This window comes from Amphibalanus amphitrite, unplaced genomic scaffold, assembly GCF_019059575.1.
Source record: "Amphibalanus amphitrite isolate SeventyFive unplaced genomic scaffold, NRLGWU_Aamphi_draft 001061F_arrow, whole genome shotgun sequence".
Classification (NCBI taxonomy): domain Eukaryota; kingdom Metazoa; phylum Arthropoda; class Thecostraca; order Balanomorpha; family Balanidae; genus Amphibalanus; species Amphibalanus amphitrite.
The window spans coordinates 114,214-137,274 of record NW_024882555.1 but is presented as its reverse complement, the minus strand read 5'-3'; the positions used below and the strand labels follow the sequence as shown (position 1 = coordinate 137,274).

Sequence of the window (23,061 nt, the reverse complement as noted above, 5' to 3'; positions counted from 1 at the left end):
GATTTATGTGTAATAATTGCGCTGTTAAGATTTCATCCTACTATTGTATTGCTTGTTGTTTCAAATTAATGTCTGATATCAGTCAGGATCATTATATTTGCTATGTGATATTCCATTGAAATAATTTGCAGTAGTAAATTAAAATTCAAGTCCAAAAGATTTGGATTAAGCACAATATCAGTAGGCGGAACTATGGTCATGAGTACCCAAATATAGGAACGTTCCCATTTTTGGGAACGGAGTTCCCAAATATGGGAACGGGCGTTCCCATTTATGAGAACGGAAGGCAATTTTTCGGCCGTTCTCCCACTAAAACTCAAAAGTGCATCACGTCTCAAAAAAGTGCACGCTGATTTAAGTATCTACTAAATCTCCATAAAGTTATCTTTAATCTGACCGTGGAACAAGGAAATTGACCGTGGAATGATATTTTTAATGATTTTTTGAAAATGACAGAATGGTGGAAATATGGGTTATACGACATTTAACATGCAATTTTAAGGAAAATGAAGCATTTTTTAGTTTGAGGTAAAGTATAATAATTTTCGCCTGGTTATGAACTTTCATACTATCGACACCAGATGTTGACAAATGCAAGCGAAGACGCGAACGGTCCCGAGGTAATATTGTTGACTTTTGTGTCGGGGCGGACGACCGCGTGGAACGTGAGTGAATTTACCGAGCTACTGTTGTAAACTCAGTTTAAGCGGTTGAAAATTATCCAGCTGTATTTTATCATCCCGGAAAGACATATTTTATTTGGATGCTAGCTGTTTAGAGTTGTTTTATAAGGAGCGTCATGAGCGTGGTTTTTGTCTTCCGTGTTTCTAAGCGTGATCGTTTTGGGGGAATTTCTCTTATATAGCTCGCTCTGTGTGGCTTATTTATAATTTTTATGCTGATTTCGATAATTCCTCGTGCCCATCCTACCAGGCCTTTTGCCACTTACACTCATCAAGAAAGGAAAAAACTAGATTTTCATTGGGACTAGGTGTTTTGAGGGTGTAACATATTCAGCGTTCCCATTTTTGGATACTTCCTTGTACTCGTCAACTATCGGTGATAAACAGACAGGTGCTTGACATGTCTCCACCCTCAGCGCGGACGGTGGATATAGGTATGGAAGACCTTGTTGAACATCGCTGAGCGTTGTGAATTACGTAATCCTGCAGAGGGGGGGGGGGCGTGCCCGCTGCGAGATCGACGGGATAAAAGCGCAGAAGACCGGGCGAAACATGCGACGGTCTTGCCGGAAAGGTCATCTGATGATTGTTGCGTTAACAATAATTTGCGGCGTTGGACGTGATGCTTGTTAATGAAAAGAGCCCCTGAAAGGCGTCGGTGAAATCGTTCCCAATTTTGGGTACGCCGTTCCCATAATAAGGAACGCTTGCAGCGCCAGTGTACGAGAGCGTTCCCAAATTTGGGCTCGCGGCCCGGATGATGGACTGCTTTAGAAATAGGGGAACGATTTGAAACTACGATGGGCCTTACAATATCAAACTCTTTCCCATCAATATTGAGACAAATATCAGGCGGTTCACGATCGTTTTATATTTTTTGGACGTCATTTAACGGTTCTTTTTCTTGTTTTAAATAATGCCTACATGGCGTTCCCATATTTGGGTTTATCGTTCCCAAACATGGGAACGAAAATGCGTTCCCGAAAATGGGTACGCTTGACCATAGTTCCGCCTACTGATATTCAGTGTACCACGCAGTAACATCAACTCAGATCATAAATCACTGGTTTTAACTAGTATCTATGACAATGGGTTTGAATGGCCAGGGAGTGGCAAGGCCAGGTGCCTTGCCCAGTAATCATAATCAAACTTTGGCATTAGTAACTTTGGCAGAGTTCAGTTCGGGATTTCGTGGCGAACGGACGTGCCCCATCGAGCTCCTGCCTGTCCTCGCTGATCAGCTGATTTCCCTGCCACTTTTGGCGGGAAAGCCAACACTGCTTTGTTTCCTCCTTTCCATCGATTCCCAGATAAACGTTAGGGATACTAAAGTGACAGTAATCAAGAAAATATATATTCTTTTCTGAATAGTTCTACGTGTAACAAAATGCCAGTGGGACACTCGCCTATTTTGCAACGAAGAACACCAACAGCTGAACAAGAAGAAAAACGTCGAAATGGAAAGTCGCCAGAAAGGCCTCCCTCGAAGGTCACCGGCACCGAGACAGGGGATGCGAATGATAAGAGCGTGGCATCTGAAGGAGGTTTGGGTGAGGAGTGTGCCGCATTGGAAAACGTCTCAAGGATTGATACAGGTATGGACACAAACCCAAAGCAACCACCCTCACTCGTACGTAAACTAGCAGACAGTGTGTATGCTCCATTTGGCCAAGGATCAACTAGTTCTCTGTCGCGCGCATCTAGCGATACTGGCAGTGAGGGGGCAATCTGCAATGGGGGCCCAGGTAAGAAAATCTGTGGAAACCCTGTGAAGGATGGTGAAATGGCAGTTATGTGTGATTACTGCCATAACTGGTTCCATGCTGTCTGTCAAGGGATTCCAAAACCGGCAGCTAGGGCTCTTGATCGCTACGAATCGCTTGCTTGGTTGTGTGCGTGCTGCAAAGCATATCTAAAAAAGGGCAAATCTCGGCATTCGGAACTTGCTATTCTCGAGGGAAAGTTCAGTGACCTTGATACCGCTGTGCGTATCCAGATGGAAGCCATGACAAAGGTCCTTAAGGATCAGGATTGCTTCCTGAAAGAGAAACTGAGAGTTCACACGCAGGATGTGGATGTTCTGGCTGGTGTAGCCAGTAGAAACACTGTTAGTTACAGATATCTCTTCTATTTCGCCACAAAATCGAGACATATATAATTTTACATACGAACTTACTTATCTAGTATTGCACACATGTTGGCGAGAACATCGAATGTAATAAACGAATACATATGTTTTTTAATATACACATAGCCAATACAATTGTCCAAACAATACAGCAGTTTAAGCGAACGGAACGTTAAAAGGGGGGCGCACAACTTAATCAAAGGCTTTAGCAATTTAGAGACTGGTAAAAGCGACATCTATTAACAAAACTGTAACTCGCGGTTCACAGCATCTAGCGGCGACCGGCGGAAGTAAACGCGCCTAGCGGTGACCGGCGGTACATGCAGGGGCTACATCACTCCCCCGCCCTAGTTAAACACCATAAAAAGAAGTTTGGCGGCGAGTACGCGACGAACGGCGGAGAGGGGGCGGCGAAGCAGGCGGCGGGTCCGGCGGCACGCGGCGAGCCGGGCGAGAGCCGCCGGGAGCACCTGAGCGGATGGGTGCAGTAGGCGGGCGGTCCACCGAGCTGTCTGGCGCCGTAGGAGGCGTGTCGTTCACCAGGACGTCCGGTGCTGCAGGCGGCGTTGCGGCAGGCATGTTGTCCGTGAAGGCCGGTTTACACCGAGCCAGGGTGACGGTGTCGCGTCGCCCGAGACGGTCGATGGTGACGGTGTGCTGGTCGCGGGATATGACGCGATAAGGACCGTCATAGACGTATTGGAAAGGAGAGCGATGCGAATCGCGTCGGATGAAGACGTGGGAGCAGGTTTGCATGTCTTGAGAGATGAAGATTTGGCGGGAGCCAGGACGAGGAGGAGTTGGACGGAGCTCCGACATGGCGGCACGGAGACGAGAGGCTAGGGAAGCCGGATCAGAAGAAGTGTCCGACGACATGGGGGAGAGGAAGTCACCAGGAAGTCGGAGACTGCAACCATAGACTAGGTCTGCAGCGGTGCATCCGAGATCCTCCTTGAGGGCCGTGCGCACTCCGAGTAGCACCAGAGGAAGTCGGTCCGACCAGGAGGCGGCGTCGTCATCGGTCCGCAGAGCTGACTTCAGTTGGCGGTGGAAGCGCTCTACCATCCCGTTTGCTTCTGGGTGGTAGGCGCAGGTCCGGATCCGAGAGGTGCCGAGAAGCTTGGAGACTTCTGTCCAGAGGCGGGACTCGAACTGGGATCCTCTGTCGGTGGTGATGAGTTCGGGTACTCCGAAGCGGGCGATCCAGCCGCTGACGAGATGCCGAGCCACTGTGACCGCGTCCATGGTGGGCAGAGGAATTGCCTCGGGCCATCGGGTGAAGCGGTCGACGACAGTCAGGAGATATGAGTTGCCATGGGACGGAGGAAGTGGTCCGACAAGGTCGATGTGGATGTGCAGGAAGCGAGAGTCAGGTGGCTGGAAGCTGCCCATGGGTGGCTTCGTGTGGCGCTGGATCTTGGCACGCTGACAGTGCTGGCAGCTCCGGACGAAGGCACGGATGTCCGCGTTGATGTGGGGCCAGATGAACCTCGATGAGATGAGATGACGCGTAGCGTTGATGCCAGGATGAGACAAGTCGTGGAAGCTCTTGATGATGGAAGGACGGAGTCTGGCTGGGACTACAGGTCTAGGTGTGGCCGTTGAGGTGTCGCACCAGAGACGTAGATGCGGATGATCAGGGACTGGGAAGTCACGGATGACCAGAGATGAGGATTGTTGCAGCTTCGGCAGGTCAGGATCGTTGGCTTGGTGTAGGGCGATGTCGGCCAAGCTCAGAAGGCCGGATGAAGGTGTGGCTGCGGCAGAAGCTGGCGCAGACACTGAGCTGATCCGTGAGATGGCGTCAGCTACCGGGTTGAGGTGTCCAGGAACATGTCCGATCTTGCTGGTGTGCTGCAGAATCAGGTCCATGTGACGTTGTTCACGGAGAGAATGGTTGGCATTGCCGTTGGCCTTGAGAGCAAAGACGAGCGGCTTGTGGTCCGTGAGGATCTCGAAGTCGCGTCCTTCCAGATAGGGCAGGAAATGTCGCACGGCGAGGTACATGGCGAGCAATTCCCGTCCAAAGGTGCTGTAGCGGCGTTGGGTGGGCGTGAACTTGCGCGAGAAGAAGGCGAGAGGCTGAAGAGAACCACCAACTCGCTGGTGGAGCACGGCGCCGGCTGCCGTGCTGCTGGCGTCAGTGCTGAGGCTCAGAGCTGCATCTTTGACGGGATGAGCGAGCTGGGTGACGTCAACGAGGGCGGCTTTGGCGGCAGAGAAGGCGGCGTCTGCCTCTGGGGTCCACGTGACTGAAGCAGCTCGGTCGTCTGAGGCAGTCAGGCCGTGGAGAGGTGCCAGAAGAGCAGCAGCGTGTGGGATGAAGCGATGGTAGAAGTTGATCATCCCCAGGAACTTCTTGAGGCTCTTCTTTGACTCTGGACGGTCGAAGTTCTTGATCGCGCTGACTCGATCGTCGAGAGGAGTGATGCCTCCGCTGGAGATCTGGTGGCCGAGGTAGGAGATGCTTTCCATGCCGAAGGCGCACTTCGATGGGTTGAGGAGCACACCGTTGCGGGAAAGACGGCTGAAGACCTCTCGGAGATGTATGAGATGTTCCGAGATGCTGCTGCTGGCGATGAGGATGTCGTCTACATAGACGAAGGCGAAGTCCAGGCCACGGAGGATGTGATCCATGAACCGTTGGAAGGTTTGAGCGCAGTTCCGGAGACCGTACGGCATGCGGAGGAACTCGAAGGCGCCGAAGGGCGTTGTGATCGCTGTCTTGGCGATGTCTTCTGGGGCCATCGGTATCTGGTTGAAGGCCCTGACGAGGTCGAGCCGAGAGTAGATCGATGTCCCAGCGAGGCAGGCAGTGAAGTCATGGAGATGTGGTAGTGGGTACCGGTCAGGCACTGTGATGCGGTTCAGTGCACGGTAATCTCCACAGGGTCTCCAATCTCCAGACGACTTGGGCACCATGTGCAGCGGTGATGCATACCGACTGCTGCTGGGTCGGATGACTCCGAGACTGAGGAGGCGCTGGAACTCTGCCTTGGCAGTGGCGAGTCGAGCTGGATCCAGACGGCGTGGGCGGCAGAAGACCGGAGGGCCGGTAGTCTCGATGTGATGTCGGACTGAGTGCTGTGGCTCCGGATGATGTGACGGCTGGGTGAGGCTGGGGAATTCTCGAAGGAGGTTAAGGAATGCTGGGTTGTCGGTTCCGACGACGGCTGTCAGTCCGGTGGATGGCACTGAGGAGTGGGAAGCAGGTGAGGACAACTCAGTTAGGTGGTCGATGAGACGGCCTCTCTTGGTGTCGACGAGGAGATCATACGAGGAGAGGAAATCGGCTCCTAGGAGAGGATGGGAGACGTCCGCGATGATGAAGATCCAGTTGAAGTCTCTTCTGAGGCCGAGAGAAAGCGTGAGCATGCGCTGACCATAGGTCTGGATGCTGCTGTTGTTGGCTGCTTGCAGATCCAGTCCGTTGGTTCCGCGAGCACGATCGGTGGGTGTCGCTGGAAGAACACTGTACTCGGCTCCAGTGTCGATGAGGAAGGTGATGCCAGTGTTGTTGTCCTTGAGTCTCAGAAGGCCGCTGGCTGGAGGGACGTCAGGGTTGAGCAGGGCAGGTGCAGACGTCTGTGTCACCTGTCCTACTGCTGGTTTCCCGAGGCCTGAGTTGCGGTTGCAGACCACGAGCACGGTGACTGACATGAGCGCGCGTTGGTACCGAACTTGTGGTGGTACCAGCAGTAGGAAGCACCAGCGCCGGTAGATGTGTTGGTTGCAGGGCTGGGTGACCGGGCAGCAGCAGCAGACAGGTCGCGTGGTGGACGGTGGCGAGCGCGGCCGGGGGCACGGGATGCTGATCTCTCTCGGCGGCGCGTCTCGTCCACCAGTGTGGCGACTGATGTTGTGAGGGCCGTGATACCAGTCAGCAGCTGGCTCATCAGGTCTTGGAGGTGGAAGGGTCCTGCAGGAGCAGCAGGTGAGGCTGCAGCAGACGCAGAAGTCGATACCGCGGCGAGAAGGCCTGAGGTAGGTGCAGCGACGTCCGACTGCTGCGGAAGCTCCAGGAGTCGGTCGGCAGTGCTAGCGATGGTCGCAAGGTCCGTCCCAGGCGGCAGGCACTGGAGGAAGGGCTGAGTCCGAGGCGGAAGAGCATTGAGGAAGATCTGGCGGATGAGCGGGGAATCTTGTGAGCCTTCAGCTTCAGCAAGGTCCAGGAGATGCCGAAGGAATTGGGAAGGACGCCTGTCGCCGAGTTGTTGGCCAGAGAGCAGGCAGCGAAGACGCTGTTCGACTGATTTGCCGAACCGCTGACGGATGGCGTCGGAAAGGATGGTGTAAGGTCGGTCTGGAGGAGGGTTGCGGAGGATGTCGGTGAAGTCGCGCAGGAGGTGGCCAGGAAGGAGAGTAGCGGCGATCCGGAAGCGGCTGAGCTCATCGTCCACAGCTGCCTGAGAGAAGAAGAGGTCGAGCTGGACGAGCCAGATCACGGGGTCCTCCTCGAAGAAGCGCGGCGGCGCGACGTGGCTGCGTGGCGCGGTCGCCACGCGGAGGTAGTCCGGTTGGGCGGCAGCGGCAGCAGCAGCAGCAGCGGCATGCGAGGCGGCGGCGGCGGCTGCACCGGCGCCGGCGGCTGCACCGGTGCCGGCGGCTGCACCGGCGCCGGCAGGCTGGGTCTTCTGGTCCATGGCTGCCGAGAGCAATGGTCGGGAAGATCGGTGGCGGCGACGGCGACACGGCGATCGGCAGGTGCTGCGGTGCAGCTGCAGAGGTAGCCGGACGGTAAGGTGAGCCGATGAAGAAGCTGGTCCGTAGTGCAGCAGTAGTAGTCGGCGTCATCCAGTTTCACACAGCACAAAAAAGGATCCTCGTGGAGACACACCATCCGCCACTTCCTTCCTACACAAAGAGAGCTGGAGGAGATAGCTCAGGGTGCAGGCCAGTGTCGGTGTGACTGGGAACACGAGGGGATAGCGATCCCTTAGTGCGTAGAACGCGGGGTCACTAATCTGGCTGGTGTAGCCAGTAGAAACACTGTTAGTTACAGATATCTCTTCTATTTCGCCACAAAATCGAGACATATATAATTTTACATACGAACTTACTTATCTAGTATTGCACACATGTTGGCGAGAACATCGAATGTAATAAACGAATACATATGTTTTTTAATATACACATAGCCAATACAATTGTCCAAACAATACAGCAGTTTAAGCGAACGGAACGTTAAAAGGGGGGCGCACAACTTAATCAAAGGCTTTAGCAATTTAGAGACTGGTAAAAGCGACATCTATTAACAAAACTGTAACTCGCGGTTCACAGCATCTAGCGGCGACCGGCGGAAGTAAACGCGCCTAGCGGTGACCAGCGGTACATGCAGGGGCTACAATGTTCAGCAATTAGCATCCCTCGAATCCAAATTTGACAAGCTTGAAAAGTCGATGAAGGATCATGTCAAACTGGTCGCCCAGTCCCTCAAGGAGCAGGAGGCAGCTGTGGGGACCCAATCAAAAGTGATCGAGAGATCCTTTAAGGAGTTCCATGAGCAGAAGTCTACCTATGCGGAGATTTTAAAAGGCACCTGTACAGACATGTGCGAGAAAGTGACGGCCAAGCTGCTTCCTCAAAGCGAGAACACCGCTCGTGGGCCTGACACCACTGACCTGAAGAGTGTGTCAAAGGTTTTTGATGACTTCTTAGACAAAGATAGGAGGAAAAACAACTTGGTGATCCACAACCTTCCTGAGAGGTCTGATGGCTCTCTGAGTGAGAGGTCAGAACATGACATCAGGCTGTTCCGAGAAATAGTCAAAGAATCGTTTCATATCAGCGCAGCAGTATCAAAGTCGTTTCGGGTGGGGAAAGCAGTTCCAAACCGGGACAGACTGCTGATTGTAACTCTGGAGACACCTGGTGCCAAATGGGACATCCTCCGTCTGGCCCCTCAACTTCGGACCTCTGAAAGGTGGGGGAACATATACATTACGCCGGACCTATCACCAGCTGAAAGAGAGGCAGCAAAGAAGGTTCGTGAAGAACTTATCACCAGGAAGAGAGCAGGAGAGACGAACCTTACCATTCGCAGAGGCAGGATTGTCCAGTTAAGCTCGACCAGGGCTAACTCCACTGACGTGGTTACTGTGAGAGTGTTAACTAATAGCTCTGCGTGTGTCCGCTAGGTGGCAGGCCGGTAGCGAGCATCTGACCGGTCACTGCGCCAATAAACAGTACGCGGCTAGACACGAGCGAGTGCGTTTGTGCAGACGGAGCGCGGACGAGTACGAGAGACGGAGCGAACTCACACATGGCGCAGCCCGACGAGAACCCCGGCGGGGGCCCGGCCGCTAGTGACGATGAGAGTGAGCACGGTGCTGTGGTTGCCTTACCAGCGCAGTGGTTAAGTCGATTGACACAACCTGATAAACTCGACCTCTCTGTGGACAGAGGAGCCGCCTTCAAGACGTGGAAAACGCGATGGACCGACTTCGTCACACTTTCTGGCCTGACCGCACAGCCCAAGGCGGTGCAGTTGGCGATGCTGCGATCCTGCCTCTCGGACGACACCGTCCATATCGTCGAGAATATGGGGCTGTCAAGGTCAGACGGCGAGAACGTCAGCAAAATCATCGAGAATCTGGAGCGACACGCTATAGGACAAGTCAGCCAGGTGATGCAAAGGCGAGCATTCAACCTGAGAATCCAACAGGACGGCGAGACATTCGACGACTATGTGACGTGTCTCAGAGACTTGAGCAGGGACTGTGGATATTGTGATCGGTGCAGAGACAGCCTTATTCGCGATCGAATTGTAGTGGGTATCCGTGATGCGGATGTCATCAGGCGTTTGTGTGCCATCCAAAGTCTGACTCTGGACGAGGCGATAAACATTTGTCGGTCAGAGGAGTGTGCGGCGCGCGACGCCCTTCAGATCGCGGACGGCAGCGTTGGCCCGGGCGTGGCGGCTGCGCGGCGTGGCCGGTCGGTGGTGCCGCCCGCGGGCACGGTCGGTCGAGGTCGGCGGCCGGACCGTGACGTCACTGACCGCGTTTGGACTGGGCCGGTGGACCGGCGTCGGGCACAGCCCGCCCCTCCCCGTGCGGCCCGGCCCGCTGCCGACCGGCAGTCACGTGATCGCCCGGGCGAGGCCTGTCGCCGCTGCGGCCGCGGGCGATGCCGGGGAGAGAACAGCTGCCCCGCCATTGACAGCGAGTGTTTTCGCTGCGGTGAATACGGCCATTGGGGCCGTATGTGCGACAGGAGACTGGGGCCGAGAAGGGCCAATGCGGTGTCCGTCGGTGAGAGCGCCTGTGAAGACGACTGTACTCAGCTGAATATGGTGACGGTGAACGGTGTTCAGCACAGATCGGCGCCGACGGTTGCAGTGGACGTGTTCGGTACCAGGCGCGGGAAGTTGCGAGCTCTTCCAGACACTGGAGCCGACATCAGCCTGGCCGGCCCTGAGTTTGCAGAGACGTTCGGCCGTGGTCGCATGACACCTTCAACAGTGCGTCCGATGGTGGTCGACGGCCGATCCTGTGACTCCATAGGCAAGGTGGAGGTCACAATCAGGATGGGAGACATCGAAGTCAACGAGCAGGTCCACATCATTCCTGGAGTCAAGCGTCTGATCCTGTCGTGGAAGACGACGCAGCGCCTCGGCATCATTCCAGAGGGCTACCCCGAACAGAAGTGGAACATTCCTCAGGACATCACGGCAGCGGTATCGGCGCGGCGGACAATCACACGGCCAGCCGAGCGGCAGACGGCGGCGCTCGGCCCGCCGGTGGAGCGGCAGACGGCGGCGCTCGGCCCGCTATCCGAGCGGCAGACGGCGGCGTTCGGCCCGCCGGTGGAGCGGCAGACGGCGGCGCTCGGCGCGCCAGCGGAGCAGCGGGCAGCGCGGACCGGCGCCCCAGGGCCAGCGGAGCAGCGGGCGGCGCGGTCCGGAGCACCAGGGCCAGCTGAGCAGCGGGCGGCGCCGGCCAGCGCACCGACGGAGCAGTGGGCGGCATTGCTCCGCGAGTACAACGACGTATTCAGCGAGAAGATCAACATCATCCCAGGAGAGAAATACAAGATTGTTCTGAAGGAAGACGCTCAACCGTACGCTGTTCATGCTCCTCGGCGCATTCCGTTCGCTCTCAGGGAGCCCCTGAAGAAGGAACTGGATAAACTGGAGAAGGATGGTATGATTATACCAGTGACGACACCGACAGAGTTTTGTGCACCAATTGTCGTGGCTCCCAAAAAGGACGGAGGCATCCGCATGTGCGTCGATTTCACGAAGCTCAACAAATCTGTGCGCAGAGAACTGTACCAGTCTAACACCCCGGCAGAGTGTGTGGCGTCGATCGTCGACTCTGCGAGATGGTTCAGCGTCTTCGACGCCTCCAAGGGGCATCACCAGTGTCCGCTGGAAGAAGAGAGCCAGCCACTGACCACATTTATAACGCCCTTCGGGCGTTTCATGTGGACGAGGGCTCCATTCGGAATCAGCTCGATCTCCGAATTCTTCAACCGGAGGATGGACGAGTGCTTCAGAGACATCCCAGGCATTCAGCGCATCGTCGACGACGTTTTGATCTGTGGTGCTACCAAAGAAGAGCTGGAGGACCGTGTCCGGCTCTTCCTGGAGAGGTGTCGCGCGCGCGGTGTGACGCTGAACGTGAAGAAAGCGCAGCACATGCTACCGGAGGTGCGCTTCGCAGGCTTCTTGGTGACACATGGTGGTTACAGGCCGGACCCAGAGCTGCTACGAGCCATCGCCGCCTTCCCTGAGCCACAGAACGTGACGGACCTGAGGAGTTTCTTCGGACTCGTTAATCAAGTCGCGCCCTTCTCGGAAGAAGTGACGCATCATCTGGAGCCACTGCGCCACCTACTGAGCACCAAGCGAAGCTTCTGTTGGGACAACTGCCACCAGTCAGCGTTCGAAGCAGCTCGACTGTGTCGCACAGCCTTGCTCCATCCTGCACCCTCACAGTTTACACTAATTGAAACCTTGCAAAATCCTATTCGCCACGCTCATCGTGTGACGGACGGGCGGCCCGGCCCGCACGCATGTTCAATAATAAAGTTGATTGACGCTGCGCTTTGCAGTGCCCAGCCGGCCGCCCTGCGTCCTACATTCACGCGTGTCGGTCAGCGTCCCAGTTTCGTACACGTGTGTTTCATCATATATAAAGTCCTGTATCTGACGCCAATACAATCCAGTTCACCAGCAGACGTCTTTGCTGAAGGTAAGGGCTAAAGGCCCCGCTGACATTTGGTGGCAGCGGTGGCTGGGGTATCTATTACCCCCCCCCCCCCCCAACCCGGACCCATGTCCCGTTGTGTATAGTTATTTTTTAGGTGGAAAGGTTTTCAACTCTGTTCAATTTTGATATAGGATCCTCTCTTCTCATAGTTGGTTTCATACTTAAAAGATATCTCTCTCTGGTCTTACCATGCCGGTCGATCATACCCAACCAGTTTCTAGCCTTAACATTCACCAAATTTCGACATTCATACCAATTTATGACGGTTCATTCCCGATTCAAGATTTTTTGCAAGAAGTCCGTGACGCTAAAACCATGGGTTCCTGGCCCGACAGCGTCACCCTCAAAGTAGCTAAAACAAAACTGGACAGTAAAGTGGCCGAACTGGTCCGAAACCGTCATGACTTGAATCATGCTCCCACCTTTGAAGAATTCGCTACTCGCCTGACATCCGCGATCAACTCTGATCGCCCCGTATCATCCCGTCTACAAGATCTAATGACTTGCACACAACATCCGCAAGAGTCAGTCGATGCGTATGCATTCCGACTCAGAAACAAAACCAAATGTTTGACCGAATGGGACGCCACCCCCGAAACCAAACAGCTAAAAAACCGAACCGCAGCAGCAGCTTTCGTCAAAGGCTTAAAACCAAGCCTACGTCAGCTGGTCTTGCCACAAAACCCATCCGATTTTGATGCCGCCATAGCTTTGGCAAGAACCCAAGAATTAAATTGTGTGTTCCTTCCATCTTCGGACACATCTGCTACACATTCTGTGTCGGCCGCGGAGTTAAACTCGGACGTGGTTCAGCAGTTGCAGCACCGTGTGGCCAGCCTCGAGCTCGCCGCCTCCCAAAACCCTCAGCGTGGGAGAGGACGACAGCCCTTCCGGCGAAACTTTCGCCAACGTGGGTCGTTTCCCAATCGTGGCCGTGGCTATTCAACGCCACCGTCATATACTCACCAGCGAAACGCATACCCAGCTCGCCAAAGTCATTCTTCCTATCGTCCTCCCTCGTATTCACAGCACCAACAATGCTGTTCAGATCACTGTCACTCATCGAGGGACCGCTATGATCGTTATCGCCGCTCATCAAGGTCTCACTCTCGGGACCGACGGCACCGATCTTATTCAAGGTCGCAATCCCGATCTCCGGATCGGAGGGGATCGAGTCACTCCCGACGGAGTCCATCCCCAAACGGCAACCGCTCGCGACGCTAAATGGGACTACAGCGTTCGCGAGCGTGGCAGCTGATAATGCAGGCACGCGCCCTCGTCCACCAATCCTGGAAATCTCTGTTAAGGACCAACCTGGTTCAGCCTTGTACGACACCGGATCCAGCATTTGTCTAATCAGTCACAAGTTTTTCCAGTCGTGCAGCATTTCGAGTCCTCTGGAGAAGTCGTCATTATCTATTTTAGGAGTTACCGGTACCCCAATTCAGATTTTAGGTCATTGTCAAATACCCATCCACGTGTCTGACCGTACTATTCAGCATACTGTTTATGTGACCGATAAGTCACTTTCCTTCGGTTGCGACATCATTCTCGGCATAGATTTCATCATCCGCCACCAGCTACTGTTCAATCCGGACACAAAAAGTGTGTCCTTCCTGCAGCCTAGCGCCGCAACATCCACCCAGCGACAGACGCCGCAACGGCTCAGCCCAAGGCGACGAAAACGTGTCCGCTTCTTACTTGGCACCACTGACTCACCGCGCGACATTGATAACCCGTTGATCTCTTACGACGAAAACGATGCTTTCACTATCGATGAAGGGAAAAATCACCCTTTATTTTTGTACAGATCAGTCGAAATTCCAGCCTTTTCAGAAATGTTCGTTCAAATGAAATTACCGCGCTACTTGGTACCCTCTGAGGCCCCATACTTCATCCAGGGTCACGTCGATCAATCAACAGCAGGTATACAGGTCGCTCGCTCAATAGCCTTCTTGACCAAGTCGTACGTCTTAGTTCGTGTAGCAAACGTTACGGCTCGTCCAATTCTACTTCGGAAGAACTTGCGCATAGCGCAGCTCAACCCTGCTGCTCCCAAATCAGAAACTGACAGGAACGATGAAAACTCGTCAGGACAAACTTATTCAGCATCCACTCAACCTGACAAAGGTGACAAAGTGTCTCCAAACGACTTTCAGCTCGATCACATCCCAGAGCCATACCGATCGCAACTGCGCGATATGCTCATGAAACATGTCGGTACGTTTGGTAATACGTTAGATGATATCAAAATCACAAATGTGTATGAACATCACATTGAACTCTCAGATCCAACCCCTGCGTACAAAAACCCGTATCGACTCCCGTTTGCCCATCGCGATATAGTTAAGTCTGAAATCGACAAACTACTTGCTAGTGGTATCATAGAACCCGCTGTTTCACCGTACAATGCACCCATCATTTTAGTCAAAAAGTCATCAGGTGGTTACCGCCTTGTTTCTGATCTCCGTGTTCTCAACGAAAAGATCAAAGATGATAGGTATCCCAACTCATTTGCTTCGGATGCGATTGATCAACTTTCTGGTTGTACTGTTTTCTCGACACTGGATTTGCTTAGCTCATTTCACCAAGTCCCTCTCTCGAAGTCGTCGAGACCATATACCGCATTCACAGCTAACAACCAGCATTTCCAATATGCCTCTGTACCTTTTGGATTGAAATCAGCTTCCGCCGCACTGAATCGTGCGTTGCAAATTGCTCTCTCTGGTTTACAAGGTATCGATGCATTTCTTTACGTCGATGACATTCTGATCGCCAGTAAGAATTACGATGACCATTTAGAAAAGTTTGATAGAGTTCTCACCCGACTAGAAGAAACTAGATTCGTACTGCGTCCATCCAAGTGTTCTTTCATGCAACGTCAAATTAAATATCTCGGTCACATTGTGGATGAGCATGGCGTACGTCCAGACCCATCCAAAATTCAAGCGATTCGAGACTTCCCCAGACCAAGTTCAGTCAAAGAAATTCGTTCATTTATAGGATTCGCGAACTACTACCGCCGTCACATCCCGCGAATGTCTCAATTAGCTGCGCCCCTGATCGCTCTGACAAAGAAAGATGTTGAATTTATATGGTCTGAAGAATGTGAAAATGGATTCCAATCCATCAAAGATGCTTTAGTTCATTACCCAGTTCTTAGGTTTCCAGATTTTACAAAAGATTTCTACTTGTCTACTGATGCTAGTGATTTTGCGATCTCCGCTGTTTTGGAACAACAGCACGGTGAAGAACTTCATCCCGTAGCATTCATCAGCCGACAGCTGAACAAAGCAGAACGAAATTATTCAACTACTGAAAAAGAATGTTTAGCCATCTATTGGGCATTTGACAGCCTTCGTTGTTACCTTGTAGGTCATTTTACACATGTCATCACTGACCACCTCCCTCTACGAGGTGTGTTCAAAGCTACCAATCCAGGTGGCCGTCTGACCAGATGGTCACTCAAACTTTCAGGTTATGACTTTGATGTTACTTACTTACCTGGTCGTCTGAACGTAAAACCTGACGTTCTGTCTCGCGTTAAAATTGATTCCCAGTCAAAGGATACTTTCCTAGGGTTTGTTTCTGCCACTTCGTTTGAACATGAAGGTTGGACAAGAGAAAAGATAAAAGCCGAACAACGAAAAGACCCCAACCTCATTCCCATTATCAACCAGTTATCTGGCCATTCAACTGCTCGCATGGATTTACAGCTTCATGAGCCATTGTCAAATTACTTCCTCAGCTCAGACGGCTTGCTTTATCATGTCTCATCTCAAAATAGCAAGACCCGTCCTTTTGTCGATCAACTTGTAGTACCAGAACCAATGAAAAAGACAATCGTACAACAATATCATGATACTCTATGGTCTGGTCACCTCAAGTTAGACAAAACTGTTCAAAAAATTCGTTTGTTGTTCTTCTGGAAACACATGTACACAGACGTACAGAAATACGTCAACTCATGTCAGCAGTGTATGGAACGCAACGCTCACAAAACCATCAAAAAAGCACCACTACAACGAACGCTCACACCAGCATATCCAATGCATATTTCGTCTTTTGACATTGTAGGTCCCCTCAAAACTTCGTATCGTGGAAACACCCATTACCTTAGCTGGATTGATCATTTTAGCCGATTTCCGGAAGCCATTCCTTTAGCCGAAACCACGACCGAAGCTGTCGCAAAAGCATTTGTTGAAAACATCATTTCAAGGTACGGCATCAGTAAAATTCTTCTTAGTGATCGTGGTTCCAATTTCACTTCAAAACTCATGCAATCCATTTGTAAGCTTCTGGGTGTCAAACGCATCCTTTCATCTCCTCGTCATCCACAGGCCAACGGCCGTGTGGAACGACTGCATGCTACTATAGCAAATATCTTATCTCATTTCGTCGATCCATCCCAAAAGAATTGGGACGAAGTTCTGCCCATGGCTCTTTTAGCCATTCGGTCTTCCATCAACCGTTCTACCGGTGAAACTCCCGCTCAGATATTCACTGGTCGTGATGTACTTCTTCCATTGGACGTCGATGCTCAACTGCCCTTTGATCCTTTTGCCTCCATTGATTCCTACCGTGACTTGCTCCATAAACATTTGTCGGCACTTCATGACGTGGTGCGCGACAACAATGAGGCCGCCATCTTGGCGCAAGAACGATCCCATCCAACCCAATCCAATCCTCCGTCCATCCATGAAGGCATGCTGGTGTACCTTCACAATCCTCAATTCAAACCTGGACTCACCCGCAAGCTTCAAAAGTTAAACAAAGGTCCATACAGAGTGCTGCATTTGACTAGTCCCGTCAATGCACGCATCCAGCATCTGGAAAATCCCGGTGACGTGCAACTCGTGCACGTCAACCGATTAAAAAAATTCACCGAGGACAACCCCTTCAATGCTCAGAAACCTCCTGTGGCTCACAGTGGTGAAACTGCTACACGTTCCGTAGGCGAAGCTACCCCAGGCAGCAATACTGGCGAGAACCCTCCCATTACGCTGCTGGCCGACCCAGGGACCCATGCAGACCCTCAACCCGAAAGACCGCAGGAACAGAGAGAGGTCCGAGATAGAATGCCGCCGCAGCGACAGTTTGAATTGGCAGAAATGGAGGAAATTTACAATGCCCAAGGACCAGCGATGGAACAAGCTCCACCGCATTATAATTTAAGGCCAAGAGCCAACTTACGGGCACCTCCAAGATATGGTCAGTAACGTAACTGCCAGTTAAACACAAAAAAAAAGCTCTCGTCCTTGTGCTGAAAAAAGTGAGAATTGAGATAGAATATATTATAGAGCTCCGGTACCGTAAAAGAAAAGAGAGAAAGTCTCAGATAGAGCTCAAGAATAGCCAAGGACAAAGATTCTTGTAGGTACCTGTATATATGGAAGCGCTTCCCTTTTGTATATATCCCTTTAGTTATAAGTATAGTTAAGAATTGCAATACAAAGACATGCAATGAAATGAGATGAAATGACATGAAATGACATGCAATGTCTTGAATATGGTGTCTTGTGTGACAATGTTCTTCGCATTTTTTGTGACATTATTTTGACATTTGGAAATCTAGCTCCTTATGGCGTTACTTGACACTTCAGCCTTGTTCTGTCCACAGATACCAATCTTCGAGATTGCGGGTACAATTATGCACCTCGTCTGATTTTGGATCAATGAACATACATAAAACCAAATAACTACCTACCGGACTCCGCCAAAAGCATAAGCTTTGTTATTATACTTAACTGCTACACACCCGAACGATAACGATAGTGGCTCGGTAGGAAACTTTATATTCCCCCTCCCACCCAATTCATACTTTTGATCACAAATACGTGCTGCTCATTCCTGTGGCACCAAAGAGAACGACATCGGACGCTGCCTCTGATTGTACCCGCCAACAGAAAGGTAACCGAGTAAGTAAATCAAAATTATTTGCATATTAGCGCCCCTTTCACCACCAACGATACGTACCTATCCCTCTCCACATCCAAAATATGTCCTAGGATAGAATCCGTAGTATCGGTCGACGGATGTCACTCATGTCCGTTGGCTGCAAAAAAATCGTCCTACGTGCCAAATCCCTTTGTTCGTCAGGACCCGCATCCGTTTCCTTCAACGCTATCCCGCTGTCCACTAGAGCCGTTTCACTCTCTACTGAAGACTCCCTCATTACCATCGAATTTATTACTTCCCAACAATGCCACAAAGAGAGAATTTGTCTATCTCATCGATCAATAAAAAGCTGTGAACCCATTTCTTTTTGTTTAGATGCTCCCATCTTGAACCTTACGCAACGTAATGAAACCTCTGTTCAACACACAGCTCTTACACACTCCCGTGGTCTTTTCGACTCTATTTCTATGACCACAACCTCCATTGGCACATCTATAAAAAAAACTACGTTATCTCGTTTTTAGCCATTCTGGCTGGTATTTTTACCCTCTCTTTCGTAATAACTCTTTTTAAACGTTCACTTTTTCAAACTTCCCCGTTATCATGTTTCGCTTCCGCCAGGCTCTTCAAGCCTGATTATATACAATGTACCACAGTGCGACCGGGCCACGCCCGGCCGGCGCCCCGATACATCTACAACTTCGAGGATCTTCACATTATCATGTAAGCGGAAGTGCAACATGGTGAGGCCAAAATTTTGCTCCCTTTTAAGCCTCACGTTTTTGATTGTACATTTTGGTTGCTTGTGTCACATGATGCTTATTGTCACTTGAACGTCACACACCATGGTTCATAAAGAAGACACGGCCAAGTGCCGTCCACATACCTCTATATGCAAATATGATGGTATGTACTTGTCTTGCTTGTCAAATGTGTATCCTTGTATTACTTGTAAATCGTGTGTACTTGTATCGATGGCCAATTGTTCTTGTATATTTTGCTTCACTATAGTTTGTAGATTTGTCCAAACGTAAAAAGTCGGATACAGGCATTACCACTTCTTCCAAGTTCCCAACATCTCACTACCTAACCATTTATCTCAACACCCCTCGAGTCACAATAGGTATAGGTTGTCAGCCGCTTTGCACAACGATGTGTCAGTTATGGTCACAGGTTTCCATCTTCGCGTATCCATCTGGACAAGGGCCCAGTCCAGCCGCGAAGACCTGCACTGGTCGACATCCGTCTGTTCCTGCCATCGAGATTCCCCTGTTGGTTCTCCAGCCACATCAAGCAGCAGTCTTCTAACGCCGACGCCGTCTACACACCCGCCTCATCAACACGGCACGGTGTACCGGTGGACCGAACTCTCTACGCCACGTCACCACACTCGTGGCAGCGCCTTCCTGCAGGCATCCGGCTACAACATCACCTGACGTCGCCGTCACCTCTCTGGTGACCTCACTATCACCATCTCGGGCGATATCAGGATACCAGCCGGCCGCCGCTGTACTCCAGCACCAAGCGCTGGCCACTCCAGAGGCGCACATACGAGTACCTACGGTCCATCTACTTTCTACGGCGTCCGAGAATATTTCTGCTGCTCACCATGATGCCTGGCGAACCGATGGGATCTCTACCTGATGCTGCTTTCGATGTCGATCTCCAACAATGCATACCTGTGCATCATACTATCATGTCTTGTTGCAAGTGTTCATTGACGCCTCCTATTGTCGGCTCCCGGGGAGGGTGAGATAATGTCGCACAGCCTTGCTCCATCCTGCACCCTCACAGTTTACACTAATTGAAACCTTGCAAAATCCTATTCGCCACGCTCATCGTGTGACGGACGGGCGGCCCGGCCCGCACGCATGTTCAATAATAAAGTTGATTGACGCTGCGCTTTGCAGTGCCCAGCCGGCCGCCCTGCGTCCTACATTCACGCGTGTCGGTCAGCGTCCCAGTTTCGTACACGTGTGTTTCATCATATATAAAGTCCTGTATCTGACGCCAATACAATCCAGTTCACCAGCAGACGTCTTTGCTGAAGGTAAGGGCTAAAGGCCCCGCTGACAACTGGCGCTATCATCGACAAGGAGCCTGGGATACTTCGATCTCACCAGGCCGACGCTGCTATCTACTGATGCCAGCAGACTTCATGGACTGGGTTTCATCCTTCAACAGAAGCAGCAGAACGGAGAGTGGCGCGTGATCCAGGCTGGGTCACGGTCACTGACGGATGCTGAAACGCGATATGCCACAATTGAGCTGGAGCTCTTGGCAGTGGCGTGGGCAGTCAGCCGCAAGTGTCGACTCTTTCTGAGTGGAATGCAGCACTTCGACATCCTGGTTGACCACCGTCCATTGATCAGCATATTGAACTCCAAGAACATGGACGAGATTGAAAATTCGAGACTACAACGCCTTCGAGGGCGTATCAGCATGTACAACTTCACGGCAAGCTGGACGAAGGGGAAGGAGCACCAGGCAGCTGACGCCCTGTCGAGATCACCTGTCGACTCTCCGACGGCTGAAGACGAGCTGGCTGAAGACGACACGGTAGCCAGCATCAACGCAGTGGTATGCAGCGCTCTGGAAGAAGCACAGTCAGACATTCGTCTGGATGACGTGCGGCGCGCGGCCGACCACGATGAAGAGGCCAGGCAGCTGATCCAGACGGTCCTCACTGGCTTTCCGGCGAGTAAGACGGACCTCCCGGAAGTCATCCGACCGTACTGGGCAGTGCACGATCGGCTGACGGTGGAAGACGGTGTTGTTCTGTGTGGATGTCGGCTAGTCATACCAAGACCGATGCGAGCAGCAGTTCTCACTGAGTTACACGCATCACACATGGGGAAAGAAAAAACGAAAAGTCGAGCGCGCCAGGCCGTGTACTGGCCCGGCCTAGATAATGATATAGAAAATATCACGAGAAGATGTGCGGCATGTCAAGCGGAGCTGCCGTCACTCCCCAAGGAACCCTACCTCAGGAGGAGTCCTCCTTCACGTCCGTTCCAGCACCTATGTACAGACCTCTTCCAGCACGCGGGTCAGTACTTCATGGTGGCGGTGGATCCGTTCTCGGGGTGGCAGTTCTCACGGCACCTGGGAAGAACGATGAAATCAGCTCGGGTGATCGCAGAGCTAAAAAGTATATTCTGCACGGTGGGAGCACCCGAGACAATCTTCAGTGACGGTGGCCCACAGTATACGTCTAGGGCCTTCAAGCAGTTCATGGAGCAGTGGAAAGTGGAGCACGTCATCTCATCGCCGCATTACCCTCAGTCAAATGGACGAGCAGAAGCTGGGGTCAAGGCCGCAAGCAAGCTGATTCGCAGGTGTTGGAAGTCGCCTGGTGGATTGGACATCGACGCGTGGACCCGCGGCGTACTGCAGCAGAGAAACACACCGGGACCGGGCGGCAGGAGTCCGGCTCAGATAGTGTTCGGCCGACCAGTCCGAGACACTCTGCCGGCTCACCGACGTGTCTTCGATCCTCGCTGGCAAAGATCGGCTGATGAAGCTGACACAGCTGCCGCCGATCTGAAGGACGACTCAGAGCGGCGCTACAATCAGCACGCCAGAAATCTGCCTGTCCTGCGCGTCGGCAGCCAGGTGATGGTGCAGAACCACGTCAACAAACGCTGGGACCGCTCCGGAGTGATTACTGAAGTTGACGGCAGGAGGCGGAGGTACTTCATCCGGCTCCCCAGCGGACGTGTCCTCACCAGGAACCGCAGGTTCCTTCGCCAGCGATACGCTTACTCGGAACCGCACGCAGTCAGCTCCCCGGCGGTGGAAGAGGAGCAGACGAGACTGAAACCTGCACAGGCTGCGCAGCAGCTACGACGGCAGCAGCAGCAGCAGCAGCAGCAGACGAGTCTGAAACCTGCACAGACTGAGCGGCGGCAACAGCAGCAGCAGCAGCCACTGAGGCGATCGACGAGAATAAAGAAACAGACGCGCAGACTCATCGAGGAAATGTGAAATATTCCCCGACTCTGTCGTTAGTTTGCGAATATTTCATGACTGTGTAAGGTGAATGTTCTCAGCAACTTGAGTTATTACCCAGGGAGTGAGGTGTTTGGTTCTATCATTGCGGTGTTCTGGTGTTAGGCACTTTCTGTGCCGCTTTGAACTGTCCGTTGAGTTCCGTCTATTTTGGACTAATCGTCTTTTATTTTCTGTATTTATTTTTTCGTTGTTCACCGCTCTGGTGATTTGATTGTCTCAATGTTTATTCATATATTTAGATTGAAACTGGTGTGGGGGTGTGAGAGTGTTAACTAATAGCTCTGCGTGTGTCCGCTAGGTGGCAGGCCGGTAGCGAGCATCTGACCGGTCACTGCGCCAATAAACAGTACGCGGCTAGACACGAGCGAGTGCGTTTGTGCAGACGGAGCGCGGACGAGTACGAGAGACGGAGCGAACTCACACAGTTACAGAAACTCACACTGGATCGGGTTCCTCGGGGGCTCGATCCCGACCCCTGAACCCTCCTCAGCCCAGCCCTGCATCCAACCAGGCTGGCACTGTTCCATCAGGAGCAGCCAACCAGGCTGGCACTGTTCCATCAGGAGCAGTAGCCCAGGCCGAAGACTGACTAGCTACACCAATCAGCCATGTTCAAGCAAGATTGTCAAACCAGTCTGGAATAAATGAGGCACACTCATACTGCTCTGAGGCTCCTGGCTCTATTCAGAAAGGAAAACTCCTAAAATGCATGTACACTAATGCAGACCAGCTTGTAAACAAGAGAGATGAGCTCTGCTTGGTTATTGCTGGCAGGGAGCCCGATATTATCCTCATCACTGAGGTTATTCCAAAAGCACAAGTACTGCCTCTAGCACCAGTTCTTCTTGCCATCCCTGGGTACACCCTTTTCACTAATTTCAATCATGATGAGCGTGATCTTGGCAGGAAGTGCAGAGGGCTTGCTGTGTACATTCATCATGAGCTCTCTGCTCTGGAAGTTGAAATGACCCATTCTCATTTAGTTGAACATTTGTGGTTACATGTGAATCTCAGAGGATCAGACATCTTACTGATTGGGTGCATATACAGGAGCCCAAGTGTTGATCTGAATGGGAGCATTGATGAGATTGTGCATCTACTGCATGAGGTTTGCTCTTCCAAG

The 23,061-nt window shown here is 52.1% G+C and overlaps 2 protein-coding genes across 3 annotated transcripts in view; one reads left to right on the top strand and one right to left on the bottom strand.

Moving 5' to 3' along the window:
• LOC122369681 (centrosomal protein of 95 kDa-like) overlaps positions 1 to 23,061 on the top strand; it is a 68,103-nt gene that overhangs the window by 233 nt on the left and 44,809 nt on the right. The window lies entirely within an intron of this gene.
• Positions 2,702 to 6,471, bottom strand: LOC122369675. Its single transcript, XM_043344585.1, has 5 exons — positions 6,195 to 6,471; positions 5,110 to 5,825; positions 4,592 to 4,893; positions 3,282 to 4,300; positions 2,702 to 2,721 (listed from the first exon to the last, which is right to left on the bottom strand). The coding sequence occupies exons 1-5, from the start codon at positions 6,469 to 6,471 to the stop codon at positions 2,702 to 2,704; spliced, it is 2,334 nt and encodes a 777-aa protein (XP_043200520.1).

Bases quoted from the DNA above. Each gene is read 5' to 3' on its own strand.
- LOC122369675 (XM_043344585.1), bottom strand. From the start codon at position 6,471: ATGTCAGTCACCGTGCTCGTGGTCTGCAACCGCAACTCAGGCCTCGGG. The intron at 4,301-4,591 runs GTCTGCGCCAGC...CATCTCATCGAG, and splicing joins ATCTCACGGATCAGCTCAGT to GTTCATCTGGCCCCACATCA. The intron at 2,722-3,281 runs GTGCTCCCGGCG...TTTCTCTTTCAG, and splicing joins TACTGCACCCATCCGCTCAG to GAAGCAATCCTGATCCTTAA.